We start from the raw sequence: 20,372 nt of genomic DNA on the forward strand, positions 1-20,372 counted from the left end.
TTTTTATTTTTTTTTCCAGCCCTTTCACTTATTCTCCTGTATATCCTTCATGCTTTGCTGTCAGCTGTTTTTGTTTGTTTGATCTGGTGACCCACACTTCAATATATCCTGTAGACATCCATGCCACGTTTTGGTGTTAACTCACCAGTTTATTTCTAATTCACCAGAAATAAAACCCCATTCATTTTCAATGGGGTTTCATTTCTGGTGATTTAGAATTAAACTGGTGAGTTTGAGTTACCACCAAAAATGGCATGGAAATCTACAGGGGTAATTGAAGAGTGAAGTGTGGGTCACCAGATCAAACAAACAAAAACAGCTGACAGTTACCACCAAAAATGGCATGGAAATCTACAGGGGTAATTGAAGAGTGAAGTGTGGGTCACCAGATCAAACAAACAAAAACAGCTGACCGCAAAGCATCAAGGATATCTGGGCTTCCATAACTACCATGCAATGCCTCTGCCATTGACTTTAATGTTAAACGTATCAGGGCAGTGATTAATACAAAGACAGTCCTAACCAAGTGTTGAACATTGAAATGTTATGCAGAAAGTACCAAATTTCAACTGATTTGATGTGACCCTAATGTCTTTCTTTTTTTTCCTGAATAAAATTGTGTTTTTATTACAATATTCTAATAATGTGAATTCCTCAATTCATGTTTTTTTGGAGCTGGAAGGCCAAAATATGTAAAATAAATAAACAAATGATTGCTTGGAATATTTAAAAATGTGGGCAATGCATCTACAATCCATGAAAGTTAAGCATTATTAATGGAATTATGAAAATAAATAAACTTTTTCATGATATTCTAATTATATGGCCAGTACCTGTACATCCTGCAGATGGCGCATTTGCCTCTCACCACCTCTAAATCCCCGGCACGTTGGCACTGGCAACTTGTGACTCATTGAACAGGTACAGTTCCAGGAATCATGACGGGCAGATATGTTGTATACATAGGTGAATAAGTTACTCAAAAAATGCTTTCGCAAGGGTGTAGCAAGACTAAGATGCAGGCAGGGTAAACAGGTTCACCAACGTTCCTGCATTTATTGCAGTTATCGACTGAGATCAATGTACACTGATTCAACAAACCTCATTCATAAACCACCTCAGGGTCACTCATTAACTGTCTGGATTGTGGAGTTGTGTAAGAGAGTGGCACACACACCCAGTTCATCCGTTCAGTTTGGCTGTATGTTCACCTGTACAAACCTCTAACATGAACGTCGAGCACAGGCTCTAGTCTAGTCTACACGCTCCATTCATTTGATTGACCTAGTCCTTTTCTGCAGCCGCTATGTGAATGGGTGAATGTGAGGCATACAACGTAAAGCGCTTTAAGTGCTCGAAGGAGTGTTAAGGCGCTATATATCAATGCAGTCCATTTACCATTCCATGTATCGAATCATGATGAGGCTGCACCTTGCATTCTTATTGCACAGGTGTGTCAGTGTGTGCCTTCTTCAATGTGCACACTTAAATGTAGGTACATTAAAAACATTCTATGCAAGGTGTGGCCTCATCATGATTTGAGCAATGCGAAATAGGGGAAGTGGTGGAGCATTTGGGCCTCCAGGGCTCTCCACCATCAACGCTGTCCTCACGCTCCAGTCCCATTCCACCCAACCAAACTGAACCTCAGGATGACTCAATACAAGATGGTGCAAGTGCATTTTGTGTTGATGTGGTATGAATCTAAATTAAATCATCAAATTGCATTTCACAAGATGTTATTACACAACTGCAATTCATTTTCTCACAGAGATGTTTATCATTACTTGTTGGGGACAGTTCATATGACTGAATTGAGCAGTCATAGAAACAATCATCCGCATTACTGTTCCTCAATAGGGGCTCCCCCAGGGGGTATTGGAGAACCCTTGGGGGGCGTTGAAGACAATGCAGTTGAGGGGGTGGGGCACTTAGTTGCAATTGAATCTATTTTATTTTTTAATACTAAGGGGGCGTTGGAAGGTTTATGATGAGGTCAAGGGGGTGTTTGTTCAAAAAAGGTTGAGAACCATCCACATGCACGTAGTAAACTCGTTTGGCCCTATTGGAAGCCTGGTGACAGATGCCAGTGCTGTTCCTTATTTCCATACTCTGCCAGAGAAATATTTACATTCTTTTTCCTGTTTTGCAAGTTCAAAGTGAACTTGACTTTGATGTCACAAACCACAACAGACACTCTAACCAGACATCTGATAAATCCATCTTACCCACAATTATCCATCCTTATATGTTGTACATGTTGATGTGTTGTATGTAAGGTATGCCGGGCCTGAAGTGCTTCTTCTTATTGACAAGTAACTTCTTCTGTAGCCTTTTGGAGTTTTCATTTCACTTTAGGCCAGAGTAAATCAAATAATGATTGCAGGATCAAAACAAATCCTCTATGAACATGATTTATGAATGCAATGCAATGTCACCTTTGAGGCATGGTGATGGAAGCTTACTGGTGTTGCAGAGTTTGTCTTTCTTCATCTTCCTTTCGCCCATTGGCTTATGACATCAAGCTCAAGCTCACTTGGAACTTGCAAAACAGGAAATTAGTGTAATTTGGAAATAAGGAACAGCACTGGCGTCTGTCACTGGGCTTCAAATAGGGCCAAACCAGTTTATTACATCTCTGTGGTTGTATGCTCAATTCCCGGATTATGAACCCATCCCCAACAACAGGTAATGATAAACATCTGTCTGTGAGCAAAAATGAATTGCAGTTGTACAATGACAACATCTACTGAAACACAATCTAATGTAATGTTTCAATTTAAATTCATACCAGATGAACACCAAATGGACTTGTGATGTTTAGTCAACCGGAAGTTCACGTTGGTTGGAATGGAATGGGACTGGGGCGTGAGGACTGTGCTGATGTTAGCTATTTAAAAACTTTACTGTCACCAATGGGGACATTTTTGTCAGCAAGTGAGGTGAACACCAAGTTGTATTTGCCTCTGACATGACAAAACAAAGATATTACACATTACCCAGATATAACAAGACATGTCACAATAAGCAGGACAGGACAAAAAACTATTCAACAGTTTTCACTCAACTTTCAACTTCACTGGCATCAGTACATAATGACCAAAAACGCTGGCTCTGCAAGTATAGTAGGAATAGGAGATAACTAGCACTAAATGTCCTAGATTGAAGTAAACTGGAGGAATGTGCAAAGAGCAAGAGGAAATAAAAGCAACCTTAAAATAATAAAACCCTTGACAGCTAAAAACTCAATGGGTGAATGATAATTGTAATGAAATAAAATATAGCTGCACAAACAGATAAGATTAAGAATAAACTCAAAACTTAAGATCTGGGGTTTGCTTATTTAAAAAGGCTTACACGTGGTGGAGAGCCCTGGAGGCCCAAGTGTTCCACCACTTCTCATATGGTGGCCACACCTTGCACACAGTGGCCACACCTTGCATACAGTGGGTTTTTTTTTTTTAAATTGCAGTCATGTTGGTAGAGGAAGGGGCCTGCTCCAAATCGTTCGTGCACAGGGTTGGTAGTATAGAATTGTCTGAGAGGTTTTGGTGTCCTGAATAAAACATTCAAAGCTTCTATTAGTGGTACTAAGGGGCCAAGCCCAACTCCTGAAAAAGAACTCCAAAACATAATTTATCCTCCAGCAAATTTCACACTGGGCACAATGCAGTCCGGAATGTACTTGTACATGTGTGTGCATCTTGCAAGTGTGTATACAGTATGTGTCTTAGAGGTGTGTCGTTCATGAACGAGCCGGTTCTTTTGAACAGCTCCCTGAAGTGAACGATGGGAACAGGATCACAGCTGGGGGAGCCACTCGACTGTTATTTCGTTCATTTTTCATTAATTTCAAGCACGTGACCTCGACCAGAATAATTAAATTTGGGAACAAAAACACAATTGTTTGCCTTAAAGAGTGGCGAAAAATGGTCTTTAGAAGCAGGAGAATAATCAGTTGTTGTTTGGACAAAATTACCTTGAGGTGGAGTCAAAATATTGCATTCTAAACACTGAATAAATAATTTTAAAAAGGCTCTTTGAAAGGACCGAGCCACTAAGATCCGGATCCCACTAAAGAGCCATAAATCCCATCTCTAATGTGTCTCTATGTGTGTGTGTCTCATTGTCCACTTTGCATCAAGGCCACAGACAGCAGCTATGGGACTAACTGTACCCCTGTTACTCTGAAAGAGAATAACAGGAAAGTGTGGTTTTGCTTGTCTTAAAGCTGGCACAGGAAGTGGTTTGAAAGCCCCCAGTTTGCAAAGGTTTCCTTTTATGCTGTGTGTGTGTGTGTGTGTGTGTGTGTGTGTGTGTGTGTGTGTGTGTGTGTGTGTGTGTGTGTGTGTGTGTGTGTGTGTGTGTGTGTGTGTGTATGTGTGTTTGTGCGTGTGAGCTTTGAGCACACTCAGATGGAAACCATGGCATTGTGTGTCTGTGTCTGTGTGTGGTGTGTAAACATGCACACGTGTGTGCATGTGTGCGTGTGTATGTTTGTTTACACGCACAGAGATTGGTGTGTCTGCACTAATGACTTTTATGACTATAAAATGGTTTCCGAAAACTATATTAGAGAATATCACTATAATTACTGTGCAAAAATGTGTTTACTTGTATCACAACGGGAATCACTGGGGGCGTGCACAACGAGGACAGGAATGCAAGGTTGTAGGTGTGTGTGTGTGTGTGTGTGTGTGTGTGTGTGTGTGTGTGTGTGTGTGTGTGTGTGTGTGTGTGTGTGTGTGTGTGTGTGTATGGTGTGGCATTGTGGAAAGACATTTGTATTTCACGCTGGTGCATTCCACATTGTGATGCAATGACTTGGCATGTTATGTTCACGTTACAGTATGTACACCGCAGAGAAGCATTTTTGTCATGTGACCAAGCTCGCACATTTTTCCGTCTGTGTATGAGAGCTATGCAAAACAAGAGAAGGGGTGGAACACTTTGGCCCTGAGGTCTCTCCACAGTCAACACAGTCCTCACGCTCCAGTCCCATTCTACACAACCAAACTGTAGTCTACTTCAGGTTGACCTAACATAAGATCGCAAGTGCATTTGGTGTTAATCAGGTATAAATATAATAGAAAACATTAAATTAAATTGTGTTTCACTAGATGTTGTCATTTAACAACTGAAAATAATTAAGCGGGCTTGCGGAGCAAGGACCATGCAGAGCATGGCCCTTGCAGAGCAAGGCCCGTTTATAGTAATCTCTAAGTCCTGTTTCTTATTAAGCGGGCTTGCGGAGCAAGGACCATGCAGAGCATGGCCCTTGCAGAGCAAGGCCCGATTCTAGTAATCTCTAAGTCCTGTTTCTTATTTATTATAGCTTGGTCTTGTGCAGGGGCAGCAAAAATAGAAAATGGATGTCCTCCTAGGCCTTTCGAGATAGAGACACCGTTCAAACACTAAAACGACCGGCTCGGCTTGGAGATCGCGTATACTAATAGGCTTTTCCGTGTCTCTTGTCGTTTTCCCGTTTTTGGCGATTTTGTGAAAGCCTGGGTCTCCATTGAAAACTGTGGTGGAACCTTCATGAACCAAAGTTCCGCCACTCTAGAGATTAGAGTGTAGGAGGCTTTTTCGGTCATAAAACATCAACACTTTCACCTAGAAGTTTAGTTGACGCGTTGTTAGCGAGCTCTATGGGATGTCTCCAAATTGTCAAAGTTTCATCTCCCAACTCCCAATACTTTTTAAATGGCAGGTTTGTAAAAAAAACAGGCCTGGCTCTATGGAGAATCCCAGTCTTTTGAAAAGTGCATTTTTCAAGAGATCAGCGCATGTCCCACACGGAGGTCCATTTGTGCCTGAAAAATTTAACCTATAAACTTCATTCAAAGACTGTTAGAGAGATCACAAGCATGACTCCGATCTGTGAAAAGGACACGTGCCAACTCCTTTTAGTTTTTTTACAACGATGTTGTAAAGACAAAAAACTCATTCTCATTTTCTCCCCTGTTAAAGGCTCAATACTAACTGTCAGTTAGTATCAGAACAGGTGCTCCCAATGAAGGATTCCATCTTAACTGCCACTGTCTCAAGATTCTATTCTTAACGAGCAGGTGCGAGCAAGCATTCTAGAAGTCTATTGTTTAGCTCTTCAATGCAATGTAATATAGTCTTGCTGGACTGTGTATGACAGCTAGCTGCTTGGCTTAGTGGTAATGCATGCTGCTGCATTAGAGATATGGAGGTTCAGGGTTTGAATCCCATCTGAAGCCATGTTGATTTTCTAAATTATATCATGTGCAGCGTTCCTTGGCCGACTTAAAATGCCATGTATATCATTTAGTATGGATGGCAAATGTGCTGAATTACAGATTGGGGGTTCGAAACCCAGTCAAAGCCATGTTGATTTTCAAAATTATATCATATGCAGTGTTCCTTGGCCAACTTAAAATGCCATGTATGTCATTTAGTATGCATGGCAAATGTGCTGGATTACAGATATGGAGGTTGGGGGTTCGAATCCCAGTCAAAGCCATGTTGATTTTCTAAATTATATCATATGCAGCGTTCCTTGGCCGACTTAAAATGCCATGTATATCATTTAGTATGCATGGCAAATGTGCTGGATTACAGATATGGAGGTTGGGGGTTCGAATCCCAGTCAAAGCCATGTTGATTTTCTAAATTATATCATATGCAGCGTTCCTTGGCCGACTTAAAATGCCATGTATATCATTTAGTATGGATGGCAAATGTGCTGAATTACAGATATTGAGGTTGGGGGTTCGAAACCCAATCAAAGCCATGTTGATTTTCAAAATTATATCATATGCAGTGTTCCTTGGCCAACTTAAAATGCCATGTATGTCATTTAGTATGCATGGCAAATGTGCTGGATTACAGATATGAAGGTTGGGGGTTCGAATCCCAGTCAAAGCCATGTTGATTTTCAAAATGATATCATATGCAGTGTTCCTTGGCCAACTTAAAATGCCATGTATGTCATTTAGTATGAATGGCAAATGTGCTGAATTAGGGATATGGGGGTTGGAGGTTCGAACCCCAGTCGAAGCCATGTTGATTTTCAAAATGATATCATATGCAGTGTTCCTTAGCCAAATTGAAATATCATGTATTGTATGTCATTTAATATCAATGGCAAAGGGGTTGGATTACAGATATGGAGGTTGTGAGTTCGAATCCCGCTCGAAGCCATGTTGATTTTCAAAATTATATCATATGCAGTGTTCCTTAGCCAACTTAAAATACCATGTATGTCATTTAGTATATCCCCAAAACGCAGAGCTACAACACTTTCAAGATGGCTGAATCCAAGATGGCTGAATTGTTTGGCCCATAACTTCTGACTGGGTGGATGGAGTTTTTCCAAGATTTCTTTTAGCTTTGTTTTCTCAATAGTACTTTGTTTCATCTCTGCCCCAAAAGGCAAGCCCGCTTCCAGCATTTTCTGTGAGAATGCATTTCTAGTTATTATTGGTCTTGTGCAGGGCAGCAGTAAAATAGAAAATGGATCTCCTCCTGGGCCTTTCGAGATAGAGACACCGTTCAAACACTAAAACGACCGGCTCGGCTTAGAGATCGCGTATATTAATAGGCTTTTCCGTGTCTCTTGTCGTTTTCCCGTTTTTGGCGATTTTGTGAAAGCCTGGGTCTCCATTGAAAACCATGGTGGAATCTTCATGAACCAAGGTTCCGCCACTCTAGACATTAGAGTGTAGGAGGCTTTTTCGGTCATAAAACATCAACACTTTCACCTAGAAGTTTAGTTGACGCGTTGTTAGCGAGCTCTATGGCATGTCTCCAAATTGTGAAAGTTTCATCTCCCAACTCCCAATACTTTTTAAATGGCAGGTTTGTAAAAAAAACAGGCCTGGCTCTATGGAGAATCCCAGTCTTTTGAAAAGTGCATTTTTCAAGAGATCAGCGCATGTCCCACACGGAGGTCCATTTGTGCCTGAAAAATTTAACCTATAAACTTCATTCAAAGACTGTTAGAGAGATCACAAGCATGACTCCAATCTGTGAAAAGGACACGTGCCAACTCCTTTTAGTTTTTTTACAACGATGTTGTAAAGACAAAAAACTCATTCTCATTTTCTCCCCTGTTAAAGGCTCAATACTAACTGTCAGTTAGTATCAGAACAGGTGCTCCCAATGAAGGATTCCATCTTAACTGCCACTGTCTCAAGATTCTATTCTTAACGAGCAGGTGCGAGCAAGCATTCTAGAAGTCTATTGTTTAGCTCTTCCATTCAATGTAATATAGTCTTGCTGGACTGCGTATGACAGCTAGCTGCTTGGCTTAGTGGTAATGCATGCCGCTGCATTAGAGATATGGAGGTTCAGGGTTGGAATCCCATCCGTAGCCATGTTGATTTTCTAAATTATATCATGTGCAGCGTTCCTTGGCCGACTTAAAACGCCATGTATATCATTTAGTATGGATGGCAAATGTGCTGAATTACAGATATTGAGGTTGGGGGTTCGAAACCCAGTCAAAGCCATGTTGATTTTCAAAATTATATCATATGCAGCGTTCCTTGGCCGACTTAAAATGCCATGTATATCATTTAGTATGCATGGCAAATGTGCTGGATTACAGATATGGAGGTTGGGGGTTCGAATCCCAGTCAAAGCCATGTTGATTTTCTAAATTATATCATATGCAGCGTTCCTTGGCCGACTTAAAATGCCATGTATATCATTTAGTATGGATGGCAAATGTGCTGAATTACAGATATTGAGGTTGGGAGTTCGAAACCCAGTCAAAGCCATGTTGATTTTCAAAATTATATCATATGCAGTGTTCCTTGGCCAACTTAAAATGCCATGTATGTCATTTAGTATGCATGGCAAATGTGCTGGATTACAGATATGAAGGTTGGGGGTTCGAATCCCAGTCAAAGCCGTGTTGATTTTCAAAATGATATCATATGCAGTGTTCCTTGGCCAACTTAAAATGCCATGTATGTCATTTAGTATGAATGGCAAATGTGCTGAATTAGGGATATGGGGGTTGGAGGTTCGAACCCCAGTCGAAGCCATGTTGATTTTCAAAATGATATCATATGCAGTGTTCCTTAGCCAAATTGAAATATCATGTATTGTATGTCATTTAATATCAATGGCAAAGGGGTTGGATTACAGATATGGAGGTTGTGAGTTCGAATCCCGCTCGAAGCCATGTTGATTTTCAAAATTATATCATATGCAGTGTTCCTTAGCCAACTTAAAATACCATGTATGTCATTTAGTATATCCCCAAAACGCAGAGCTACAACACTTTCAAGATGGCTGAATCCAAGATGGCTGAATTGTTTGGCCCATAACTTCTGACTGGGTGGATGGAGTTTTTCCAAGATTTCTTTTAGCTTTGTTTTCTCAATAGTACTTTGTTTCATCTCTGCCCCCAAAGGCAAGCCCGCTTCCAGCATTTTCTGTGAGAATGCATTTCTAGTTATTATTGGTTCTCTTGTGCAGGGGCAGTAAAAATAGAAAATGGATCTCCTCCAAGGCCTTTCGAGATAGAGACACCGTTCAAACACTAAAACGACCGGCTCGGCTTGGAGATCGCGTACAGTTATAGGCTTCTCCATGTCTCTTGTCGTTTTCCCGTTTTTGGCGATTTTGTGAAAGCCTGGGTCTCCATTGAAAACTATGGTGGAACCTTCATGAACCAAAGTTCCACCACTCTAGAGATTAGAGTGTAGGAGGCTTTTTCGGTCATAAAACATCAACACTTTCACCTAGAAGTTTAGTTGACGCGTTTTTAGCGAGCTCTATGGGATGTCTCCAAATTGTGAAAGTTTCATCTCCCAACTCCAGATACTTTTTAAATGGCAGGTTTGTAAAAAAAACAGGCCTGGCTCTATGGAGAATCCCATTCTTTCGAAAAGTGCATTTTTCAAGAGATCAGCGCATGTCCCACACGGAGGTCCATTTGTGCCTGAAAAATTTAACCTAGAGAGATCACAAGCATGACTCCGATCTGTGAAAAGGACACGTGCCAACTCCTTTTAGTTTTTTTACAACGATGTTGTAAAGACAAAAATCTCATTCTCATTTTCTCCCCAGTTTAGAGATCAATACTAACTGTCTTTCAGTCAATCACAACAGGTGCAGCCAGTGAAGTGTTCCATTTCAACTGCCACTGTCTCAAGATTCTATTCTTAACGAGCAGGTGCGAGCAAGCATTCTAGAAGTCTATTGTTCAGCTCTGCAATGCAATGTAATATAGTCTTGCTGGACTATGCATGACAATTAGCTGCTTGGCTTAGTGGTAATGCATACCGCTGCATTAGAGATATGGAGGTTGAGGGTTCGAATCCCACCCGAAGCCATGTTGATTTTCTAAATTATATCATATGCAGCGTTCCTTGGCCGACTTAAAATGCCATGTATATCATTTAGTATGGATGGCAAATGTGCTGAATTACAGATATTGAGGTTGGGGGTTCGAAACCCAGTCAAAGCCATGTTGATTTTCAAAATTATATCATATGCAGTGTTCCTTGGCCAACTTAAAATGCCATGTATGTCATTTAGTATGCATGGCAAATGTGCTGGATTACAGATATGGAGGTTGGGGGTTCGAATCCCAGTCAAAGCCATGTTGATTTTCAAAATTATATCATATGCAGTGTTCCTTGGCCAACTTAAAATGCCATGTATATCATTTAGTATGAATGGCAAATGTGCTGAATTAGGGATATGGGGGTTGGAGGTTCGAACCCCAGTCGAAGCCATGTTGATTTTCAAAATGATATCATATGCAGTGTTCCTTAGCCAACTTCAAATATCATGTATGTCATTTAATATCAATGGCAAAGGGGTTGGATTACAGATATGGAGGTTGTGAGTTCTAATCCCGCTCGAAGCCATGTTGATTTTCAAAATTTTATCATATGCAGTGTTCCTTAGCCAACTTAAAATACCATGTATGTCATTTAGTAGCAGAGCTACAACACTTTCAAGATGGCTGAATCCAAGATGGCTGAAATGTTTGGCCCATAACTTCTGACTGGGTGGATGGAGTTTTTCCAAGATTTCTTTTAGCTTTGTTTTCTCAATAGTACTTTGTTTCATCTCTGCCCCAAAAGGCAAGCCCGCTTCCAGCATTTTCTGTGAGAATGCATTTCTAGTTATCATTATTACATTACAGTTGGCAGACGCTTTTTAACCAAAACGATTTACACTCGAGGACATAGTCATAGCCACCATCACTAGCAGATACAAAGCTACAACCAGTGCGGATAATAAGTAGGGTTGGGTTTGTTGGTTTTTTTAAAAAAAGTACTTTACCACAGAGTTAAGTAGAGTACACACATGCATACACATCATGCCATAGAGCAGTGGTTCCCAACCTATGGGTCGGGACCCACAAGGTCACGAAGCCTTCTTGATTTTAAGGGGTTTCATTTTTTAATATCATATAGCCCATGTTGAACAACCACAGGGACCTAATAAACTGGTCTGACCCTTGTGACGGGCACCATTGCCGTTCCTTTGCAAACTCTGCCAGAGAAATAGCCTATTTTATTAACTCATTGGCTGCCTTAGCCGTCGAATGACGTCATTTCGAATAGTGACGCCCCCTGCCTTCGACGTCGCTTGCCGATAATTGCGTTTTTTTACAGCCACGCCTTGAGGACGGTCTAACCTATGTTGTGTATTAATTTCACGCCTCTAGTCATGTTCTAACTGTTCCTGTAGGTGGCAGAAGTGTCCTTAGGAACAGTCAGGGCAGGGCATTAGCTCACATCAAGAGGAAATGTCAAGACAAAAACATCCCTTTTTACTATTATAATCTCAAAAGTTGCAAAAGTAGCAAAATCATTTTTGAAAGTATGCACCTGTGACAGTAGTCTACTTTCTTGCCCTCTGATTTTAACACAGGTATTCTACTGATTTTAGTAGAGCCTGACAAAAAAAAACTTCCTCTCATGACCAAAATACACCCCCCTGTTGCCATCTAGCTAGTAGGCATTGTAACTAGCTTGCCCAAAATACACCATGTTCAACCAGAGATGATCTGTGTGGCAACTGTTTCATTTTGGATAATGTGATCAGCCTACACAACATCAGGATGATGCGTACAAAAGATCATCTAACAGGAAAATGCACGGGACTAGTGGTCACCTCAGTTGGGAATGTTTGGCTATTGTTTGCTACGCTAGCTAGCTAGCACGAAATCGCTAACAATTTACAACTAAGCCTAAATAAAGGAGCCTTGGTAAGTCAGCCTTGGTACTCATTCTACAGTTGCAGTTATGGATCTGTATAGTATGATCAGCTTACTGTATCATCAAAAAGACAGGGGGGTTGCAGATTCTTGGAACAGAGTAGGCTAGCCTTTGTGTCTGGTCAGACACATTCAGCTCACATGAGAAAGCATTGCACTTAGCCTCAGACCAGCTAGCCTTCCCCACTCCAATCGGCTTGTGAAATGTTGGATATGTGATCAGTACTTTATCAAAAGAAAATTCATTGAACAATATATGACAAGATAGCAGAAACATGATGACAGTAATCATCAATCTGCAAATTGTCCGCTCTGCCAAAGAAGCAGCAGTAAGCTAAGTTGTGCTGCCTGCCTGCCTGTCTCCCAGTTCACACGGTACAGGAGGAAACAAATCAGCTGTGATTTGATCCCCAACGAGAGGACTACATGCTAAACAGAGGGACTATGAGACAGTATTTCTGAGTTTAGTATTTCACATGAGTTACATGCACCTGCTGTCATGATCCATTGTGCGCGCCAGCAACAAACCAAAACACTATTGTTTTCAAGCATCCCGTTATATTTCAGTACAGTATTAGGTTGAAAAGACCATACAAACGATCTTTTGTTCTGGCTACAGATGACAGGAGACTCTGTAATAGCATCTGATAGGTTTGGAGTTGTTAGGACGGTGTCATTATGAGCAAAAACACTTGCAATTATAGGTCAACTTCAAATGGCGTTTTCTCAGCTTTTTGGCTAGAAAGCAGCATTTTGGCGAATTCCACTTATTTTCAACAGATGATTATGAAAGAACGGAAAGGGGTAGAGAGACACAGTTTTTTTCTGATGACAGATGAGCGTCTAATCTGTGTTTTGATAGGTATGGTGTTGACATAGACACAGAACTCAATTTTCTGTGAGCCTCCAAAAAACACCCAAAATGCTGAAAAATCTCTGGCACTCTGGGTTACCCTTTTATGAAAATGGCTGGCAGCCAATGAGTTAACATTCTTTTTCCTGCTTTGGAAGTTCCAAGTGAACTTGAGTTTGATGTCACAAGCCACCCAAACAGACACTCTAGCCAGACAGTTAACCTCATAATTGTCTGGTGAAGCACTGAATCCATCTTGCCCACAATAATCCATCCTTGCATGTTGATGTAGCCTACCGTGTGTAACCCTGGGAACCGACAGCTGACGTTAAAGGTGTGGAAAGCAGTGGAAGTAATTCACTTGGTATGGAAGAGCAGGCGGCAGAGGCAGCGACTGAATTATCATTTCACTTTAGGCCAGAATAAGACACACCTCAAATAATAGGCTATGCATACAGAATTGCAAGATCCAAAAAATCTTCCATAAGCGTGATTTATCAATTCAATGCAATATCAGCATTGAGACATGTTAATGGAAGCTTCTCTTCTTTAATCTTCTTTTCACCTCTAGGAGGAAACAATCAGAGGTGTCAAAAGTAAAAGTAAAAGTACTTTTGTGATGTAATTACAATACTTGCACATGATATGACATAGCTGTTACACCAGTTACTCCATTGTACCTAATGAGATAGATACTGTGTGTTGTTACTGAAAAACACTGAAAACCTGACAAGGATCCACTCCAAACTTGATCCAACGAGTGCAGAGTTAGCTGATCGTAAGTGCACATGTCTATTTGTTACTCAGATAAGTTACTTGTGTTGGGAGGAAACTGAGTTTCTTTTTTTTTTACTTTATACTTTTGACACCTCTGGAAACAATTGAGTCTAAGGAAACTCCAAGAGCTGGAAGGAGAGAGCGAGAGAGAGAGAGAGAGAGAGAGAGAGAGAGAGAGAGAGAGAGAGAGAGAGAGAGAGAGAAACCTGTTGAATTGGTTTGCTCAAATCTCAAGGATGAAAAACCATCCACTGGTGCTTTTGCTCTTGATGTCAATTTGCATACTCTGCCTACAGGCATACTTATGACTTTTCTTCCCCTTTGTGTGGTGTCTTTGAAACGGCTTCCTATAATCAGCATGTCAGACCGTGCTGTCAGTATCAGATTAAAAACAACCGTAATTGTATCAAGGAGAGTGACAAGCAGGCAGCATACAACTGATGACGTGAAAGTCATATGGGGAAAAAACTGTGTGGAGAGACACGCCCAACTTGCAGTGAACAGAAAGTTCTCTGAAGTCTAACGAGTCTAAGAATTAAGGCAGAATTGAATTGTTTGTGAATTGTCATGTAGCATCCTGATTGTACTAAAATGTCCAGGACACTGAACTGCTAACTGTTGGTTTATTGGATAACTTGGAAAACGGCTGAATGGATCACCCTCAAAACAGTAGGTTTCCCAACTGAGTTTTATCATTATTGTTTTATTTGAAATTTTGGTAGCCTATAATATAGCTGGCATGTCATTCCTCATGATGATGCTCTTAAACTCCCCCCCCCCCCCCCCCCCACTGTAGCTAAAGTTGTAATAACCCCTGCTTGTTTGGAATCATTGGTCACTGCACTGCAAAATTGCAATGTTAGCAAGCTCATTTCTCTAGGTTCACAAGTAAACCATCTAGTTGATGTTAATTTAAGTTAAAAATCACTGGTACTTTTGCACAAGAACTTAAGACTATTTGGACTTGTTGTCCATGGGGTTCTCTATCGGTCGACTCACTCGACATCTCACTATGGGGAACACCCTCTTTAGCTATTGTCAAGTGTGGGACAGAGTGGGCTCGGTGTATCTGGGGGAGTTCGAGGACGTTGGTGCTCATGGGGTGTCTGTCGGGAGACTTTCAGCATGTTCAGTTGGGTTGAGGAGCGTGTTGGTGGTTGGGCTCCATGCCGGACTCTGATTGGTTTGTGTTAACTGCAAGCAGGAGGTGGGAGGGCAGGTTTTTTTTTTAGCTAGTAGCGAATTCACAAACATCTACTTGAGTTTCATAAGCATTACAGTGTGTTTGTTTAGACAGCTTCTAACGCAATGCACAGCATACTTTTTTCCTCTTTAGCCAAGTAGGTCACAGTGAGAGAAATTAAGTCTTACGGTGAAATAATGAAACCGCGAAAGTCATAGAGTTTTGTGAGCGAGAGACAGAGATAGAATGTCATCTTAAATTATGATTGGGAGGGGACTTTGCCTATAAGCATAGTAGGCTATAGCCTAATTAGAGTAATTAGTATGTATCTACTACCAAGGCTACTCGTGAAAAGTAGAGAGTTGACTTTGCGACAACATGGCCAGCCGAACCGCGAGCTCTCAAACATGGAAGTTAAACCCTCCGGTCAAGACCGAAAGAAGCAGACAGACAACTGACTAGTCGTCGGCACTGCACAAGCGGGACAAGGAGTCCTCCCGTCCTTGCCCCAACAATTGTGGTTTCTGTCGCTACAGGGAAGTCCATAATAGCCCCTCTTTCCTTGTCTGATAGTCCTGTTAGTCTCAACCACAGTCTCCGTGCACCACTGATGGCCAACCCTGGTCTGTCGCCTGTGCTGTGCATTGGGACACTCTGAGTAGCAGATCCGTAGTGGTCCGGAGCGCCGTCAAGATACACAGACTTGTCCATGGCGGCGGCCATGTCTTCTTCAAGGGCTGCGATGTATGCAGTCAGCAGCGCTGAGGTGGTAACGGCTTGTCCTGCTTGGGCGAATACCCTATACGTAGCTCTTTTTCCCTACCGAGGCTGTGCACCTGTCCGCTTTGTTGGGGAGCTTAGGTGTTGTCGCCGGGAGGCCTACCCTGCCATGGGTGGTGTCAAGGTATCTGTAATGTAAAAGGTGCATTACGTAGTCAATACATTATATATAGCAAGTAACGCGAGAGTTCGTGTGTTAGACAGACGAGATCTGAAACATGTAAGCAGCATGACATATGCGAGTTGTTAATAAAGCAGACAAGTCGAATTCAGTAAGCTGTGTCGGCCAACAGTTTATTTGACATGGTGTCAGAAGTGCTCTAGGAGAGAACACACGCACAGAAATGGCAAAGTTCAAGCCACCGGAAAACTTCAACTTTGAGAAACCGGGAGAGTGGCCGTCGTGGAGACAGAGATTCGCACGATTCAGGTCAGCTTCCAAGCTAAGCCTCGAGGATGCCGACGTCCAGGTTAGCACGTTAATTTACGCAATGGGCAACGAAGCCGAAAATATTTTCAAGACTTTTACCTTCACGGAGGAAGAAGACGAAAATGATTATGAGACTGTCTTGGAAAAGTTTGATGAGTATTTCATACCAAAACGAAACACAATACATGAAAGGGCATGCTTTTACCAAAGGCAACAGAAACCAGGGGAAATGGCGGAGACATTTATCCGAGCCCTGCACGAACTGAGTGAGAACTGTGAGTTTGGCGATAAGAAAAATGAACACATAAGAGACAAATTGGTCGTTGGGATAAGGGATAAAGACCTGTCCAGAAAACTGCAATTAACTTCTGATTTAACCCTCGAAAAGGCAGTGCTTATGGTGAGGCAAGCTGAAGAGGTAGCACAACAGATAACCCAGCAAGAGCAGCAGGCTCCACTGGCGGTGCAAGCAGTGAAACAAAAGAGGTTCGTGAAGAAAGGAGGGAAACCGCAGGGAGAGAGGAGCGGAGGACAGCAGCAGGGCTACCAAGGGGAGAGCAAGTGCAATCGGTGCGGTAATGAAAAGCACCAAAATGCAGCCAAATGCCCAGCAACAGATTCCGAATGCAGGAAGTGCGGGAAGAAGGGGCATTGGGAAAGAAAATGCTTCACAAAGACTGTGAGGGAAGTTAACCAAGGAAACGACGAGGACGAAAGCTTCTACCTTGGTGCAGTGAGTAAACAAAAACAAAGCAGTGCAGAGCAATGGACTGAGCAAATTCACATAGGGTACACACCAGTGAAATTTAGAATAGATACAGGTGCTGACGTCACTGTAATGAACATGGAAACATTCAAGGCACTCAAACCAGAAAGAAAACTGGAGCCACACCATGGCCCATTAGAGAGTCCAGGAGGAACATTGGACATTATGGGACAATTTACAGCTAGCACATTGCACAAACAGAGAAAGCACATATTCAATATATATGTAGCTAGAGGGCCTACAGTTAATAACTTACTGGGCAGAGATACAGCAGTGGAGATGGGGCTGGTTAAGCGAGTACAGCAGGTGAAGGCAGCAGCCGTCCACCAGGGCACGATGAAGACCGACCCGGTGAAGATACACCTACGTGACGACGCCATGCAATACGCTGTACACACAGCCAGGAGAGTCCCACTGCCACTCCTATCGAAAGTCCAAGCTGAGCTACAGCGCATGGAGGAACATGGCGTGATTGTCAAAGTGACACAACCGACAGAATGGTGCGCGCCAATGGTGCCAGTCCTGAAGCCGTCAGGCGCCGTCAGAATCTGTGTAGGGCTCCAGAAGCTGAATGAGAACCTGAAGAGAGAAACTTACCAGCTACCTACCACAGATGAGACGCTGGCCAAGCTGGCGGGCTCCACCGTGTTCACATCCCTCGACGCTGCCTCAGGCTTTTGGCAGATACCGCTTCACGAAGAAAGCAGAATTTTAACCACATTCATCACACCTTTCGGGAGGTACTGTTTTACCCGCCTTCCGTTTGGGATTAATATAGCCCCAGAGATATTCCAGCGCAAAATGCATGAGCTGCTAGATGGCCTGGAAGGAGTCGCCGGGTACATGGATGACGTGATTGTGCATGGAAAGGACAAGGCCACACATGACAGACACTTGCAAAGCACACTCGAACGGATGAAGCAAGTAGGCCTTAAGCTGAATGAAGAAAAATGTGTTTATGCACAGCCACAGCTACGCTTCCTGGGCCACATCGTGGACGCCAACGGGGTTCGAGTGGACCCAGAAAAGGTGAGCGCCGGGGGGACTTCCGGGTAATGGAGCCGTGTAGACGTGGTTAAGCGAGCTCCTTGGAAAATGCGATGGAAATAGTTATTTCACAGATGAGTACACGTTCAAAAGCCTGTTTTTATATTTCATGTTGACCTTGTGTGTGTTATTTTTCCAATAACCGGTTGTCTAACCGAATTTTTGCGACGTTCAAATTATTTTTGTCTACAACCATGCCGAAGTCTAAGCCGCAAGCTGCCAACGCTAAAGACACTGAACATTGTTCGCAAGACGAGCAGACTGCTCCTTTGACCATTACGACTCTCGCTGACCAGCTGAATATACTGAAGGCAGATATTTGTGGGAAAATTGAGTCAGTTGTTGGTTCGTTGCGAACTGAAATATCTTCTGTACGTGAGGAATTCACCTCCACTACCAGTGCTTTGCAAACTACGGTGGACTCCCATGCTAACAGGCTAACCGAAGTGGAGAACAGTGCTGTGTTTTGTGGAGATTCTGTACATGATTTACGCAATGCCGTCGCCACTCTGACCAGGGAGGTATCTTCCTTGAAAAATAAATGCGAGGATCTGGAAAGCCGATCAAGACGGAACAATGTCAGAGTTATTGGGTTGAAGGAGGGTGCCGAGGGATCATATGCAGCTGGCTGGCTAGCTAAATGGCTGCACGACACTCTGGGCCTTGACTTTGAACCAGCCATTGATCGTGCTCACCGAGCCCTCCGCAGGCAGCAGAGCGAGGCACCGCGGGCAATGGTAATACGACTGTTGTATCAGAAAGACCGGGCCGTTCTACTTAGTAAAGCCAGAGAGATGGGCGATTCTCTACAGTACGATGGCAAACGGGTGCATCTTTTCCCCGACCTCACGAATGCCCAACTGAAGAAACGCGAGGAATTTACTGATGTCAAACGCAAGCTTCGAGGGAATTCTGCGGTCAAGGACTATGGATGCGGTTACTCCGGCCACCTGCGAATTACTCTACTGGACGGCAAGCAGCACAAATTCGAAACACCCACTGAAGCTGAACACTTCATCCGACTGCATGGGTTGGCGCAAGAAACAGCTGAGCCGAATGACGACGTCGCATCCAATAACCATGTTGAAATGGACTAACCGTGGCAATAATGATAAAACACACCCAGGCTATTCAGGTAGGTAATTTGTGAATTGGCACTCAAGACCCTTTTTCTTTTCTGTCATTATTTTAAGAGAACGGGGAATGTTGACTCTGGTATCTTGTCTGTTTATGGACTGACCTCCCCATTTAATTTTATTTTTACTTACTTACTTGGACTATGGGACTTTGCCATTTTACACCCTAAGCCTATTTGAAGGTAGGCAAGTGTGAGCTTGATGTCACACAAGAGCTTTTTTTTTCTTTTTTTTATTATTCTATTTAAAAAAAAAAAACTTATCTGTTTATGGACTGACCTCCCCATTTAATTTTATTTTCACTTACTCACTTGGACTATGGTACTTTTATATCCGTTTGCCGCTTTATGCAAGTGGATGTCTTAACCTTTATATTTAGTACTCAGTTGTTACTCCTAATGTTAATTACCATTGCATGACCCCACCGAAGCATTAGCTTCTTGAAGTTCTGGAAGGTAAAATGTTCATAACTGCAGCTTGTTTGGGAAGCTGTGTCTGGCTTATGAATGTATGTGTGTGTTTTTTTTTTTTTTTTTTTTCTTCGTTTACCTTACCTCCCCCCCCCCCCCCACCCCCCCCCCCCCCCCCACAACCACCACCACGTGGTCTTACTACTCTATTCAGACCTTTTTTTTCTCTCTCTCTTATTCTCTCATTTACTATTTACATCACTTACCTATCTAACATGGTATGACAGCTAATGGTTCTATCACCCAGGGAGGTGATCTCTCTATTGTTAGCTGGAATGTAAAGGGTTTAAATTCCCCAGTTAAGTGTAGTAAGGTGTTGAATCACCTACATAGCCTGCATGCAATGGTGGCCTTTCTACAGGAAACACATTTAGGATCTCTGGAGCATACCAAACTAAGACGTAAATGGGTTGGGCAACTATTCCATTCTAATTTCCCTAGCAGAGCAAGAGGAGCAGCTATTTTAATTCATAAATCAGTCCCATTTAAAGCACTGCATATTGTGGCAGACCCTAATGGGCGCTTTGTTTTTGTCTCAGGCACTCTATATAATATGCCAGTGGTTTTTGCCAGTATATATGCACCTAATTGGGACAATGACAGCTTCTTCCAGAAGCTTTTCTCAACAATTCCTGACCTCCAGTCCCATTACTTAGTGCTAGGAGGGGATTTCAACTGCTGTTTAAATAATTCTCTTGACCGCTCCTCCA

General features: G+C 42.4%; 1 protein-coding gene across 2 annotated transcripts in view; it reads left to right on the forward strand.

Annotated features, from left to right (window-relative positions):
- Nucleotides 1-2,635: 2,635 nt before the first annotated feature.
- Nucleotides 2,636-20,372, forward strand: part of LOC134456677 (nuclear GTPase SLIP-GC-like) — a 43,218-nt gene continuing 25,481 nt past the window's right edge. The window contains exon 1 of one of the 2 annotated variants that reach the window (XM_063208130.1): nucleotides 2,636-2,688. In XM_063208130.1, coding sequence (XP_063064200.1) covers nucleotides 2,649-2,688 — 40 coding nt within the window. In that variant the 5' untranslated portion in view covers nucleotides 2,636-2,648. Of the gene's footprint in view, nucleotides 2,689-14,251; nucleotides 14,520-20,372 lie in introns of those variants that run through there. The other variant, XM_063208131.1, reaches the window with a different exon arrangement.

The sequence above is a fragment of the Engraulis encrasicolus genome, chromosome 10, assembly GCF_034702125.1.
Source record: "Engraulis encrasicolus isolate BLACKSEA-1 chromosome 10, IST_EnEncr_1.0, whole genome shotgun sequence".
NCBI lineage: Eukaryota > Metazoa > Chordata > Actinopteri > Clupeiformes > Engraulidae > Engraulis > Engraulis encrasicolus.